This window comes from Talpa occidentalis, unplaced genomic scaffold (genome assembly GCF_014898055.3).
Source record: "Talpa occidentalis isolate TD23 unplaced genomic scaffold, MPIMG_talOcc4v2.1 talOcc4.7, whole genome shotgun sequence".
In the NCBI taxonomy this organism is placed as follows: Eukaryota; Metazoa; Chordata; class Mammalia; order Eulipotyphla; family Talpidae; genus Talpa; species Talpa occidentalis.
In genome coordinates, this window is record NW_023605083.1 from 93436503 (window position 1) to 93450081 (window position 13579).

Below are 13579 nucleotides of genomic sequence, written 5' to 3' on the forward strand. Positions count from 1 at the left end.
AATGGCGGTGCATCCTTTCGGTTGCTTGGACCCAAATCCTTGGCGTCGTCCTCAGCACTTGTCTTTCTGTTACACCCCACTCCAGCCTGTCAGGCAATCATATTGGCTCTACTTTCAAAGCCCATTTGCCCACCTCCACTGTGACCCTTCCTGTCACCTCTCCCTGCATGCCTGCTTCTGTGTCTCCCTGCCTCTCCCTGTCCTACAGAGTTGCAGTGAATCCTGTAACAAGGCAGGCAGGCTTGTGTCCTTGGCTCAGACCCCACAGCACCACCCATTTCCCCAAGAGCAAAAGTCAATGGCCATTGATGGCCACCAAGTCCTGCAGAGGCTGCTCCAGCCCCTGCCACCCCTGTGTTCCAGCCACACTGGCCTCAAACAAGCAAGTGCCCAGCCCTTTAATCCAGTCTACCTCCTCTGTCTGGAACATTCTTCCCTCAAGTACCTCCCAGGCTGCTTCCCAGGTTTCCTTGTCTTTGATCAAATGCCAGCCTCTCAATGAGGTCATCTCCAAATACCCATCTCACATTGCAACTTACCCACCCTCACATCTAGAACTATCAATTCTCCTTTTTTTATAACACTCAACAACTTCCATACGCCAACTGTTCATATAGTTTCATTATTATACCTATTTTTTTGGTTTTTGTATCTCTCTCTCTCTGCTAGGAAGCTCTGTGAAGGTGTGAGGGTGGGGTTCTCTTTGTGGTTCATTCACCAATGTGTTCCCAGGATTTACGTCAGTGTCTGGCATATAGCAGGTGCTCAGTAATTATTCAGTGGATGGATGGATGGATGAGAAAAGACACAACAGCCAGAAGCCCTGGAGGTGGAAGTGATGCAGGGGGCTGGGACCCACAGGTCAACACCCAGGATGTGTCCCTCTGCTAAGTCACCAGAAGCCAATCACCAACCCTGGGAGCCTGGGAGGAACTCTGAGACCATTTATATGGAGGAGCGTGGCAGCCCTCCAGGAAGGAGGGTCGCCCAGCGGGACCCAGTGTCTCTGGACAGTTTATTTTACATGGGATGAATCTAAGCATCTCAAGTATACACACAGAATCAAAGCAAAAGAGAGAGAGAGAGAGAGAGAGAGAGAGAGAGAGAGAGAGAGAGAGAGCATTTAACTTCCTGAAAACGCTTTATAATAAAGCAGAGCAATTATATATAGCAAACGCCTTCAAAATTTAAACCCTTTAAACATTTAATTCTTCAGCATTAATACACACAAATGCTATTACGGCAGGGTGGGGGCAGGCAGATTACAGCCTCCGTAGGGATCAGAGTTTCAACAGTGTTACTTATAAATTATAGTACATCGATTTTATTTACTGATCTAGGGCAGCCAGAAGATGGAAGGATATACAATGTGGAGTAAACACATTCATACCTACCGGGATGAGGAATGCTGGCAGGAGACACAGCTTTTTAACATTAAAAATGTATAAAGTATTTAGCAAAAGTTACAGAAAACAGACCAAACAAGCAAGTTTATTTTGTTAGAAAATTCCACTTTTGTAGGGTTTGCTGATGTGCTCATGTCAGCGAAAGGACTGCCCCCCAATCACCTTCCTAAGGGAAAGGAAGAGATGCACATTTGGGGTCCACACCCACGATGATGAGCAGTGTCCCCTTCAATTCCTGTCCCTGGGTCCGCAGCCCCCAAGAGCTGGTCTGCTTGTAAGATGCTGGAAGGGAAGCGTCTCTGCTGGACAGATGGGTACACAGAGGTCCCGGGAGAGAATGTGACTTAACTTCAGGTTATGCAACATATGAGACAACAGGGTGGGGCCATTCAGTGCTGTTACCCTAGTACCACATGCCTTCCCCTCTGTTCATGGCACACACCCCAGAGCGCCCAAGCACTCTGACCCTTTGCAGTCCACCATCGCAACCCCATTAGGAAGTTCCCCCAACAAAAAAGTCAGTGTCCCCTGAACAGCACACAGAAAATCCAAAGTCTTCACAGCCTCTCACTTATTTTATGCTCATCCAGACCTATAACAGGGGTTGGGTCCCTCCCTTCAGGAAAGGTCCAAGAGCAGTAACACTACTTGGGGCCGGGGGAGGATGTTCAGAGTGCTCCCTGGAAAAATCCAACCTAGAAGAATCCCAGCTACAGATGCTCAGTTCCCACCACCACAGCCCTGACCTTCATCTGGCTGGGATTCAGCAATGTCCAGGAATGTCTGCGCTTTGCCAGGTTGCCTCCCAGCACTCACCTTTCTCTGAGCAGGGCATGATGGAGACATGGTTTAGAGGAGTCGTCACCTTGGAGGTCATGCCCACAGCCTGCCGGGCTTTAGCAGGGTTGGATCTTGTCTCTGCCACCACCCAGTAGGCTGCAGGCACAGGTCAGGCTCTGTGTGACCACCAGCTGCACAAGGTTCCAACAATGACAGGAACCTGATAGACGGTGTCAGTTTGTGTCTCTCGTGGCTCCGCAGAAGGAGCCTCGGGACACGCCATCAAAGATCAGTGGATGAGACCTCAAAGGTAATGAATGACTTAAGCTATCTTTGGTGGTGATGGGGGGTGGTCTAGGAGGAACTACCTCATTTCAATGGTTCATGAAACTTAATTTGAGCTCCATTTGCATCTCAACAGGGAAGTGCCAGGGCGTCCCTCTCATGAGGATTTTTGGACAGTGCCACGCATGGTGACCCAAATTAGGCACGGCCATGGTTGTAGGGGACAAAGGTGGAAATGAGAAGGGGCAGGAGGTAGAATACAGTCAGTGGAGGAAGCCTGAGAGACCATCATCTAAGACAAATACCTTCTGTTTGCAGATGAAGCAACAAAGACCCAGGGAAGGGTGGTGATGAGCTCATGGCCAGCCCCCCGCCCCTCAGCCATGTCATGTCCATTTGCCTCGAATACCTCCTAATGCTCACCAAATGCTGGGACATGAGAGTTGAAGTGGGGGGCGGGGCCCACAAAGAGTGAATCTGCTCTCTGAGAGGAAGGCCACTAGACCGTGTCCACTCTTCCCTCCAGCTGCTGGCAGATTTCCGCATTGTTAAAATCCTAAAATGAACTCAAAAGGAAAGTGTGAGCCCCAAAGACGACTTGTGGGCATAGCTGGCATTTGAAGAAAAGCCTTGGGAGGCAGAGGTAGGAAGCAGCAGGCTGATGTGACCATGCAAATAAGCTGAAGAAGACCCTGGGCCAGGAACTTCCAGGGTAAAAGCTCATTTTAAAAGCAAGGTAGCTGCGTGGGACACCCATGCAATAGGAGGTGACTCCGTGACCCCAGGAACAAGCACCGACACACACAACACGGGCGACTTGAAAGCACTGAGTGAAAGAAGCCAGACTCAGAAGGCTGCATCAGAGTGATTCCATTTATAGGACATTCTAGAAAAGGGCAAACTACAAGGTCATAAAGTTGATTGGTCTTTGCCAGAAGCTAGGGATGGGAGGAGGGATTTGACCACAGGGGTCTGAGGGAATTTTTTTTGAGTAGTGAATATATGTTGATTTTGGTGGTATTGACAAGACTGTATAAGGTTGTCAAAATTCACTAAACCCTAGTGAAGGTAAATTTTACTGTATGTCAATAAACCCCAATACTGGATGTCAAATACTTCAATAAACCTAGAAAAACACAAGGCTTTCAGGAGTGAGAAGGATTATGGGAATGAGAGGGTGTCCTGCCTAAGTAAGCTAAGTAATGAGAGGGTGTCCTGCCACTCAGTGCCCCACTTAACATATGTAAAGTGCTTTCCCTACCTGCACATTCATGAGCAGGTCTGTAGAATCCTGTTTAAACTCTCCCTGTCGAGGGCACTCACAGCTGGAAGTGAAATCACTTAAACAAGCCAAGGTCTTTGACATCCTTTGAATTTTATGGCTTGTATTTCCAAGAAGGGACTTTGGCTCAGCCAAGAACTTTATGCACTCATCCACTAATCTAGTGATTGATTGGTTTTCACAAAGGGATAGAAACAAACCCCTCATCTGTGAATGTATACACTGTCTCTGTTTGCTTCAGTCATTAATCATCCCTGATGAGCAGAGAAATGCCTCCAAGGCAGAAATCCTCCCTGGCCAACAGACACGGGGGGGAGGTAGGGAGACCCTCAAGACCGGCATCCCCATGGCCCAGTTTTTCTGTGCTTTGCAATACTGATCAAAAGCTATAGAAAAATGGAGAGGAACAAGTGGCTTTTCCAGGAGGTTGCCATGGCAACCAACTCACTTGGAACACCATTTGCCCTAGAAAGAAAGATTTTTTAAATCAGATTTTCAAAGACAAAACTAAGTGCATCCATGTCTCCAGGAGGAGGCAGGTACAAGAGGCTCACCTGTTCCTAGAAATGGAGCAATGAATGGTTCTTCTCAAGAATCACCCGTTCCAAATAAACCCAACCAAATCCTCTGATGTCCTAAACCTCAAAACAGAAACTGAAACAACTACCCAGATGTGTCTGCTTTTCCAAAATGCACTTCAAGATATTCAAGATTTCATCCTAATCTCGGTTGCACCCAGAGAGGGAGCCCTGTGAATGGATAGAGGCCTGGTATCAACTCCAAGCCTACTCTTGATTCACTGTCAATTTCACGCCACTCACTGGCCATCCTCGGGCTTCATGCTTCCTATTTGGAAAGTGAGACAGATGATTTAAAACAAAGAAAGTTCTGAAATTTGAGTTGGACATAGGCAGTGAGGGTTGGCTACCAGGTGGTTAAACTCTTGTTGCTGCCCACCTTCCATCCTGTGGAATGGGTGCAGCATTCTCATGCTCCAGAAAGGTCTAAACACACCTCTACCTACATGGAGGGGGTGGGGGAGAGGGACTGACTCTTGTGCAGCTACAATTCTCATGCTTCCCGCAGTGCCTGGGTTATCCCTAGTATCTGCTGAGTGAAAGAAGGAATGAGTGAGTGAATGAATGAATGCAGCTCATGATTGAGCTGCATAACAGTATCTCTGAAAATCGAAATTCTGCTTATAAATACTAAGGTTACTGACCAGCAAGATCTCTGGGGAAGAGATAAGTACACAAAGTAAGAGACTGTGGGTTACGCTGGCAGGACCAGATCTTGCCCCCAGATCCTAATACATTGCCCTAATACAAATGCTTGATGATGGAATTAGGAGGGAAGAAAAAAAAGGAAGTATGTTGAGAGGCTAATGAGGCTGAGGTGAGGGGGTGAGGGAAAGAATCATTTCCAAACTTCCAGTCAACTTGGGCTGCCCTGGAAGAAGCAAGAGAAGAAGAGGAGACTCTGGAATCTTCAACTGGGAATGAAGAGACAAGCTCAATGAGCCCAGTCATATTAAAAATAGCTATGTCCATAACAAGGCTAATGACTTTGAACATTTGAAAATCATTCACAGGTTAGGTGATGATGCCATCAAGCCATTATTACTAGCACCCGTTTTTAATAAAGAAACCAAGAAATAATATCCTAAATTGGGTAGCTGATGTCATGGCCCAGCCCCTAGGTCCAGAAGGAGTGGGTCTCCATCCCAGGACAGATCTGTCCCAATGGCCTTCATGTTGGTTCTTCCCAACCTTTTTGGTTGGGATGTTGGATAAGAACAGTGACAATGTTTGGTTTTCTTTAGGATATTCAGCATCTTTCTAATACAAAAGAGAAAATCTGACTCTATGAGAGAAATACCAAAAGATTCAAGAATAATGCCAGACGTATTAACATGTAAGACCAAGAGGAGACAAGTCAATTGTGCCCGAGAGTCCGCCCTCTGGGAGACCTGTTTATCCAAAGTAGGAACAATAACTAAGAAAGATAGATTCTCGGGTATGAGAAAAGGATAGAATCTATCCCTTGCTAGCATGGCCTTGGCTGCCTCCGGTTCCCTCATGCTGATTTTCAAGGCTGACATGGTGGAGTACACGTTTGTTGTGGTATAAAAAGGAAGGAGAGATGAGCGACGCCCAACAACAGCATTGGCAGCCTCTCAAATCATTCTCTAAACAGGCTTTTCCAAGAACTGGGAGATGGGACAAGGGAAAAGTGGTACTAGCTCCAAAGAGGGAGTTGGTACGGGCTCTGGACACACAGAAGGAGCTGAGAGGCAGGGAGGTGGGACACTACTACAGCCAACAGAGTCTGCAAGGCCTGCACAGGCCAGTCAGTGAGAGAGATTCATATGAGGGATGGGGTCCCTACCCCACCCTAGACAAGCAGGTGGAGCTACCTGGGGCAGGATGCAGACTTGCCCAACCCTTCCCCACAGGGAGCTGACCCAGCCCCACTGCGCTCTCCCCTGGAAAGGGGTAAGGATGAGAGGAAGGAGCTTCCCTGACTGAGGAAGCAGCAGAGAGCTGGGTGGATTAGGGACTTCTAGAGAGGAGACGACAGAAGATGCTTGATCCAAGGAAACACCACTCAACGTTCTGACTCGGGGCTAATTTGCTGAATGAGGTAGTTCCATCCTGACCTCTCCGGGCAGGGTCAGTTTGGGAAGACACAAGCCAAGCCTTCTCCCCAAGACCTCTGAAGGTGAAAAATGGCAGAGAAGAGACAGAATGTGGGCTCCCAGAATGCAACAGGGTAAAATGGAGGGCTGCAAAGGATTGTGGGTGTGGGCTGTTCAGCTGAATGGCGACTTCTAGCCGCGATTCTGATCCTGATTCTGATCCTAATATTTTGGGGACAGATGCCTTTCTCCCCTGACCCTCTAAAGCCCTGGAGACAAGGAGGCCAACTGGAGAAGGGGCCTTGGGGCTTCCAGGGGCACAGACGTGTGACACAGCTGGCTCCAGGTAGGGAGGCAACCCCTATGATGCTCAGCAGGGACCACAAAGTTCCAGCCTTATTTGTTCTCAGAGCAACAAGCACAGCACAGAAGTTGGGGGGCTTCGACCTCGGAGACAAGGGCAGGGCTGTGGATCGGTCTTCTTGGTCTGGGAGCACTAGGAAGCTTCCAGTGGGGCCATCCAAGCCGCCCTTCTGGAATCCCAGCTGTGGCCCTTGTTCCCCCCACTCCTCAGTGGAACAGGAAAGCGGGTGAGAGGACAGCGCCACTTGGCAGCAGGCCCCACAGTGGGAGCCACCACCGTCTCTCTGTGGGACCCACCCCCGGCCCCTCTCCTTGGCAGGACCCCCGGGGCCACAGGTGCCCATCTAGATCTCCATGTCCACAGGACGGATGTTGCCTGTCTTGTGCTCTCTGACCCACAGCTCCCTGTCTTTGGCAGGGTCCACTTTTCGAAGCAGTTGGTCCACAGGCTCGACTGTCTGCAAGGGACAGAGAAGAAGGGATACCATCAAAGATGGCGGCCAAGCCAGGGACAGTCCCTCTGAGTCACGCTGCTTCCCATGGTGCCTGTGAGGGCGGCTTCTCTATAGGGTTGTGGGGAGCCCTGGGGAGGCCCATTCAAGGCCTGTGAGATTGGGGGTCCTAGAACTCTTGTTCCTCCCCTACTTTAGGCATGAGGTCATAGACCTCTTTCTTCTTTTATCCTCACATTTAACTCCCAAGAACAGGTCAAAGGTAGTTTTAGATATTTTGAATATTTCTAGAAATATTTTTCAAATAAAAGTGTCAGGGGAGGTAATCACGAATTCAGTGTTTTAACTACCCGGGACTTCTTTCTCTTTGGGGTGACAACCCATGTGCATGTCTATTTCATGTGCTTGGTATGGGTTCACGTGGATGTCCAGGCTAATCAGGATAAGTACATCCCAAGAGGTTGCTCACAGGCCGGGGCTACTGCCCACCATCCACCTCTAGGACAGATTCATTTATAAAAGCCACTTAACCTGCCATGGCACAATGCCATGCAACTCTCTCCTGGCCCTAGTGTACCCCCGGAGTCCTGAAGGCCTGAGACTGAGGGTGGGGGGACTCACGCTTTGGTTGAACATGTCCGTCTCATGCCGGAGCTGTGTGTACTGGCACAGGTGTTGTCGGATCATCTCCACCCTCTCCACCTCCAGCCGCTCCAGCTCCTGCCAAGGAGGAGAGACCAGAGACCCCTGAGTGTGTCCCTCAATTTGGGGACCTTCCCAGCACCCAGAGCCCAGACTACCCAATGCACAAAACACAAGAGTTCCTGCTTATTTCCCATCCTGTCTCACCCTCAGGGGTGTGACAAAAAACTCAGTGAAGGTGATTATACAGCAGTTACTATCTCCGAACCACTCTGCCAAGCACAGTGAGTGCTAAGGGCTTTGCAGGCATTACTGCATTGTCCTCATAATCATTTTAAGAGATAGGTTCCATTTTTATCTGCATTTTTCAGGCCAGGGAATTAATACCTAGAAGGTAAAATGGCTTCTCCAGAGTGAGATGAAATTATAAGAGCAGCAGGATTTGAACCAGGACCTGCTGTGCCTCAATCATACTTCTGCACAGTACAGCCCCAGCCCCAGGCCCCAAGGGCTAGAGAAATGGGACACATTTGGGAGCTTCCATGCCTCAGACTCTTGGGGCTTTCTCCCTTGGCCTCTGCTGAGCAGCCTCCTGTCCACTCCTCTGTCCACTCCTCGTGCTCAGGGGCAGACCAGTATCCAGGTGTGTTTTCATTGTCAAAGGGAAGAGTGGGAAGGGTTTGCCCTTTGGTTTCTACATTGTTCCACATCTTTGGAATTTAGGGGCTCAGCCTGCTATTCTGTGTCTAACTAGGTCACTGCCCAGGTGATTAATAGCGGAGAGGGTTAAACCAGGGGACTTAATGAGATTAGCCAAGAGGAAATCTAGGTCACCATCCTGGGGGAGGCCTCTAATCACTCTGGTGGGCTGACACCAAGAAGGTGAATGGTTAGCCCAGTGCTGGATGGACAGGAATGGTGAGATAAAAACCTGGTGCAATGACTCCTTTCTTGTCTGGCCCAATGGCCAACCACTGTCCCATGCAGGCAGGTGCTGACTGACAAGGAGAAATAGGAGAGCAAAAAAGGGGTCTGTTGCCTATTCCCCATATCCCTTGATCAGGTGTCTCCCCCATGTTCCCCCTACACAGCTCCCCCAACTCACCTAATAATGCACCTTGCAAGGATCTCCAATCAACAACTTGCCCCTCTTTTGGGCTGGGGGGGGGCACTCTTCCTGCAACTTGACTATTTGTCCCACAGGCCTTACTATCTACTCAGCTCAACCTCAGTTGATCCTGATCCCTCAGGGGACAGTCAAGGAGAATATAGCTAGACCCGACTCTCGCCTGTATTGACACGCAGCTAGAAGTGCTAGAGCCAGACTCTGAACCCACATAGACTGGCCCAGCAGCAAGGCTTGACCCCAACACCAGAGCAGATCTAGTGGTCTGCTACAGTCGCTGCCATGTGTCTCTGCCCGCCAGTATCCTCTCAGGGCCTCCTGAGCTCCAGTCCTGGTCCTGATATGCGTCACAGGTGTGCTCACTCACCAATGTGGTGGTCACCATCTCCTCAAACCACTTGGACTGGGCTTGGTTGTAGAGGTCCACACAGCGCATGAGGTCATCTCCTAGAAAAGGCCACCAGCCACAGTCATGCTTCATTCTGGTTTCATCCAGGCATCCCTCTCCCACCCATGACCACAACAATGCCTGCCCCCTCCCTGGGGTCCTGGAGGCCACTGGTAAGGAGAGCAAAAGAAGGGGCAACTCTGAGAGACTAGTTTCAGAATGTCCATCTCAACGTACATGCCAATCATTCAGAATTCAAGAAGGATTTGAGAGAGAGAGATAGAGAGAGAGAGAGAGAGAGAGAGAGAGAGAGAGAGAGAGGAAGGAGATGGTGGGAGAGATACTCCTGGATTCTTACCCCTATCATGAACCTGAGGAAAGTTTTTCTCTCTAAAGACAGCAGTTTCCTTTCATTTTAGAGAGTCCTGCTTGGTTAAAATACATGCCACAAGCAACCTGGTACTAGTTACCGTTCAGGAAGAGAAGTTTGCAAATCTTGATTGTGCTCTGTGTGTGTGCATGTACATGCACATAGCAAGGTGTTCCACTAAAACACAAAATAACTTATCTGGTGGCTTATGGTTCATTCATGTGCATGAATAGTTTAAAAACATACACTGGAAAGCTACACACCAGTTCCAGGATAGGAGTTGCCACTGCGTTGGGAAAAAGAAAGATGGGTGGCAAAGGGAACATGCTCTTTCTATAGCAATTTATTTAACAAGAGGGAGACCCTGAAATAAATGTAACTATTCCACCTTGATGGCCAGAATGATTGTCTTTAAGCACATATATGTTTGAAACGTTTTGTAATTAGAAAGAATACCAACTATAAAGTAACTGCAAACAGTGCTGAGGTCCCAGCACCCCAGGATCCTATCACACAAAGCACAGACCCTGTATGGCTACATCCAGGGAGCTGGCTGGAAAGGCAGAGCTTGGATGGACCAAGACCCAGTGAGTCAGAAACTGCATTTTCACAGATCCTCAGGTGATCCTGACACATCCAGTGGGAGAAGCACCAGCGGAGTGCACAGCTTCTGGATCGCAGCTTCCTGATTGCTGCAGGGCTCCTGAGGCAGGGAAGGCACCATGGTCTCTGCTCAAGAGCCAACCCAGACCAACTGATTGACTCTTTAGAACTACAATCAAGGGGACTCCAACTTATTCCAACACTGGCCTCGCCCTTGCCTGTGTGTATTCTGAAATGAAAGTACAAAGAGAGAGTGAGGGCCACACAGCCCAGGGCTGGCTCAGCGCCCTCTCCCAGCGCCTCACCACCAGCCTTGCCCCACGCTGCAGAGACCAGCCTCGAGGAATGCAAAACAAATCAAGGGTTTCGCTCGTTTGGTTCTTTGGTTCTTGGTCCAACATTAGTGACTGGGCCCTGATCCCGAGCAGGACTCATGAGAGGGAAGAAAGTGGACGTTGTGCGGCAGACACACCCCCACTGCGAGCCTGTGTCTGACTGTGGATGGGGTGAGCGTGCACCCCATAGAGGATAGAGCCTACTGTGAAAGCTCCCTGAGCTGCGCTGTCAATCTGACTGGAGAACACGTTTAGGGAACTTAAATGTCAGGGAGTAGGGTAGGTGAAGGAGGGTGTCTTCTCTCTACACCCCAAAAGTTTGAAATTGGACAGAATGGCTGACATGGATTCTGGAACCAGAAGATTCTGGAAGCATAATATTTGGGTTGTCATGTTTGACTTTACTGTGATAGCTGATACCGATAAACCTGCCTGTGCCCCAATTTCTTGTAAAGGGCGTACTTTTTTAAAGAAAGATTTATTTTTATTTATGCATACAAAAACAGGGGTACAGGCCAGAGGTGTGGTGGGGGGTGAGAGGCTTCACCAGAGTGGGGAACAGAACAGGGAGATTGACTGAAATACCCTGCTGAGGGGAGCAGTGGGCGAGTCACGAAAGGTCTGCTGTGCTTGATCCAACTCGTGCTGCAGTAGCTGCGGTAGCTTCGCAGTGCTGCGTCTTAACTGCTTGCGCCACCAGGGAGGCCCCTCTAGTGGGGATACTAATGGCACCTTCCAGGTTTAAGGGTGGGGACTGAGTGGTGGCAGGCACATGCTGCAGCAGATGCTGGCCAGGGCAGCAGCATGTTAACATGAACTGTGCTGATGATGAAATGAAGTCAAGCCCTGGAGCATCCACATGGCCTCCCTTTCAGTAGCCTTAGAAAAGATGATGGAAGGGGGAGGGAAGGGTGCAGGGTGAAAGGAAGGTGGGATTTTCTGGGGCACAGGCTGCCCAGCAAAATGGTAACAAGCAAGGCTGGTGTAAGAGAAGGACTCCGGGGCTCCACACACCAGAACTGTGTGCCTGGGGAGACTGCCTCACCCCGTTTGCCATCAGTTGCCCCACCTGTAGATATGTGAAAATATGAGGATGAAAGGGAGGATGCTCTGAGCTGTTGACTGGTGGCTGGCACACAGGGAGTATTTTTTTAGAATGAGGTCTCAGGACTGATCACTTTCATTACAAAGAAATTCCAAGCTGTAGGAATGAGAGACTGTATCATCTGATGACAATGCAAGAAAACTAGCAACAAAGAGCAAGACCAGAAAACAACAGTAACAAAGCCAAGTCTCAAAGATCTTTTTTCAAAATTTGACTCAGATGAACTCAACACAAATAACAAAATATCAAGAATACAACAGAAATGAAAATACTTGAATCAGAACTTCTGGAATGTGATGAAAGCAGTGGTGTGAGGAAAATGAAAAGTCTGCTGGGCCAAATCTTGTTTTTCTTTCAAATAAACACCCGAAGGCCTCCCAAAGTTTAAAAAAAAAAAAAAAAAAAAAAAAAAGATAAAAAAAATCTTGAAAAAAAGACCTTTTTTCAACCTAGAAATCGTAAAAGGAAACTTATTTTAAAAAATAACAAACAAACCCCACCCCCAAATAAAAGAAACATAGGATAAAATTAAAAAATAATGACCTAGGAAAACTTTTGCAATTCAAATGACAAAAGGATAATTTTCCTAACATCTAAATAAATCTTATCAATCAGTCATTAAGATCAGCTGCTTAACAAGAAAATGGAGAGCTAATCAATTCACAAAAAAGTCAGTTATTTCTAAGTCTTTTGTAATGCTCAACATCACTCAAAAAAGAAATGTAAATTAAATTAAAAGGCATATATGACTTTCCACCAGATAGCTATGATGTCAGAATCTGATAACACACGTGCTGGCAAAAATGTAAGGAACAGGCTTTCATAGGTGCTGTGTGGGTCCCCATCTCTGGAAAGCAAATTGGAAATATCTCTCAAAATGGATACGATCCTTTGAACCACAAACTCCACAGCCATGCTCTCGCCATAGAAATTTATTGTCACAGACACATTTACATAACACAGCACTGCTGACACTGGCAAACACTCTGTCACAGTCTAAAAGTCCCACAAAAATCAATGAGGGAGTTGAGGAAATAAATTTGGATACGATCATATATTTGGATGCTATTCAACCGTTGAAAAGGCCCGATGTGTACAAGTACACAGGCAAATAAATGTATAGATCATGGGCTGGAACTATCGCTAAAATAATTAAAATATAAGTTCAAAATCTGGAGCATATGGTGAAATCTGAGTATCAAACCTAGAGAGGATGGTCAAATTTAAATATAAATATTAAATTAAAACACTAGGAAATGTTGGTGATTGTATCTGAAAAATGAGATTTATATTCTTATGTGCTGACTAAATTATTTTTGTCAAGCAATGATACTATTTTGCAATATAATTTGATTTTTAAATAATTTTATAATTAATCTCATCCTGAGTTTCCCTTCCCAATATCAATAAGTTATTATACTTTCTATTTCTGGACCTAGTAATTTATTGCTGAGCATTGTATGATATTTATATCAAGTGCTATGTTTATATTACATCACTTTGTTATTGACTTATTTTTATATCTTCGTATTTTCACAGGTCCACATGGTGTCTGCTTTATTTGGTCATAAATTAATTGTACCAAGTTCACCAAAAGTGGAGGTGAAAGAGACCTAGAGGTCATCTGACCACACCCTAACCCTACACTGCAACCTTGAAAGCAAAGGGCACTGTCTTTGCGGCCTTCTAAAAGAAATATTTAGTAAGTTTTTGCTGGTTTTAACTGGCCTTACTCCCCCTTTTTTTTGTGCGAGCTAATTTTTACCACTAGGTGGGAGTAGAAACCAACGCACTGGGGGAAATC

At 47.3% G+C, this 13579-nt stretch overlaps 1 protein-coding gene across 6 annotated transcripts in view; it reads right to left on the reverse strand.

Moving 5' to 3' along the window:
• Positions 1-1159: 1159 nt before the first annotated feature.
• GAS7 (growth arrest specific 7) overlaps positions 1160-13579 on the reverse strand; it is a 217413-nt gene continuing 204993 nt past the window's right edge. For all 6 annotated transcript variants that reach the window (XM_054689112.1, XM_054689111.1, XM_037495495.2 and 3 more), the window contains 3 exons: positions 9342-9421; positions 7828-7926; positions 1160-7212 (listed from right to left, as the gene is read on the reverse strand). In XM_054689112.1, coding sequence (XP_054545087.1) covers positions 7099-7212; positions 7828-7926; positions 9342-9421 — 293 coding nt within the window. In that variant the 3' untranslated portion in view covers positions 1160-7098. The remainder of the gene's footprint in view (positions 7213-7827; positions 7927-9341; positions 9422-13579) is intronic.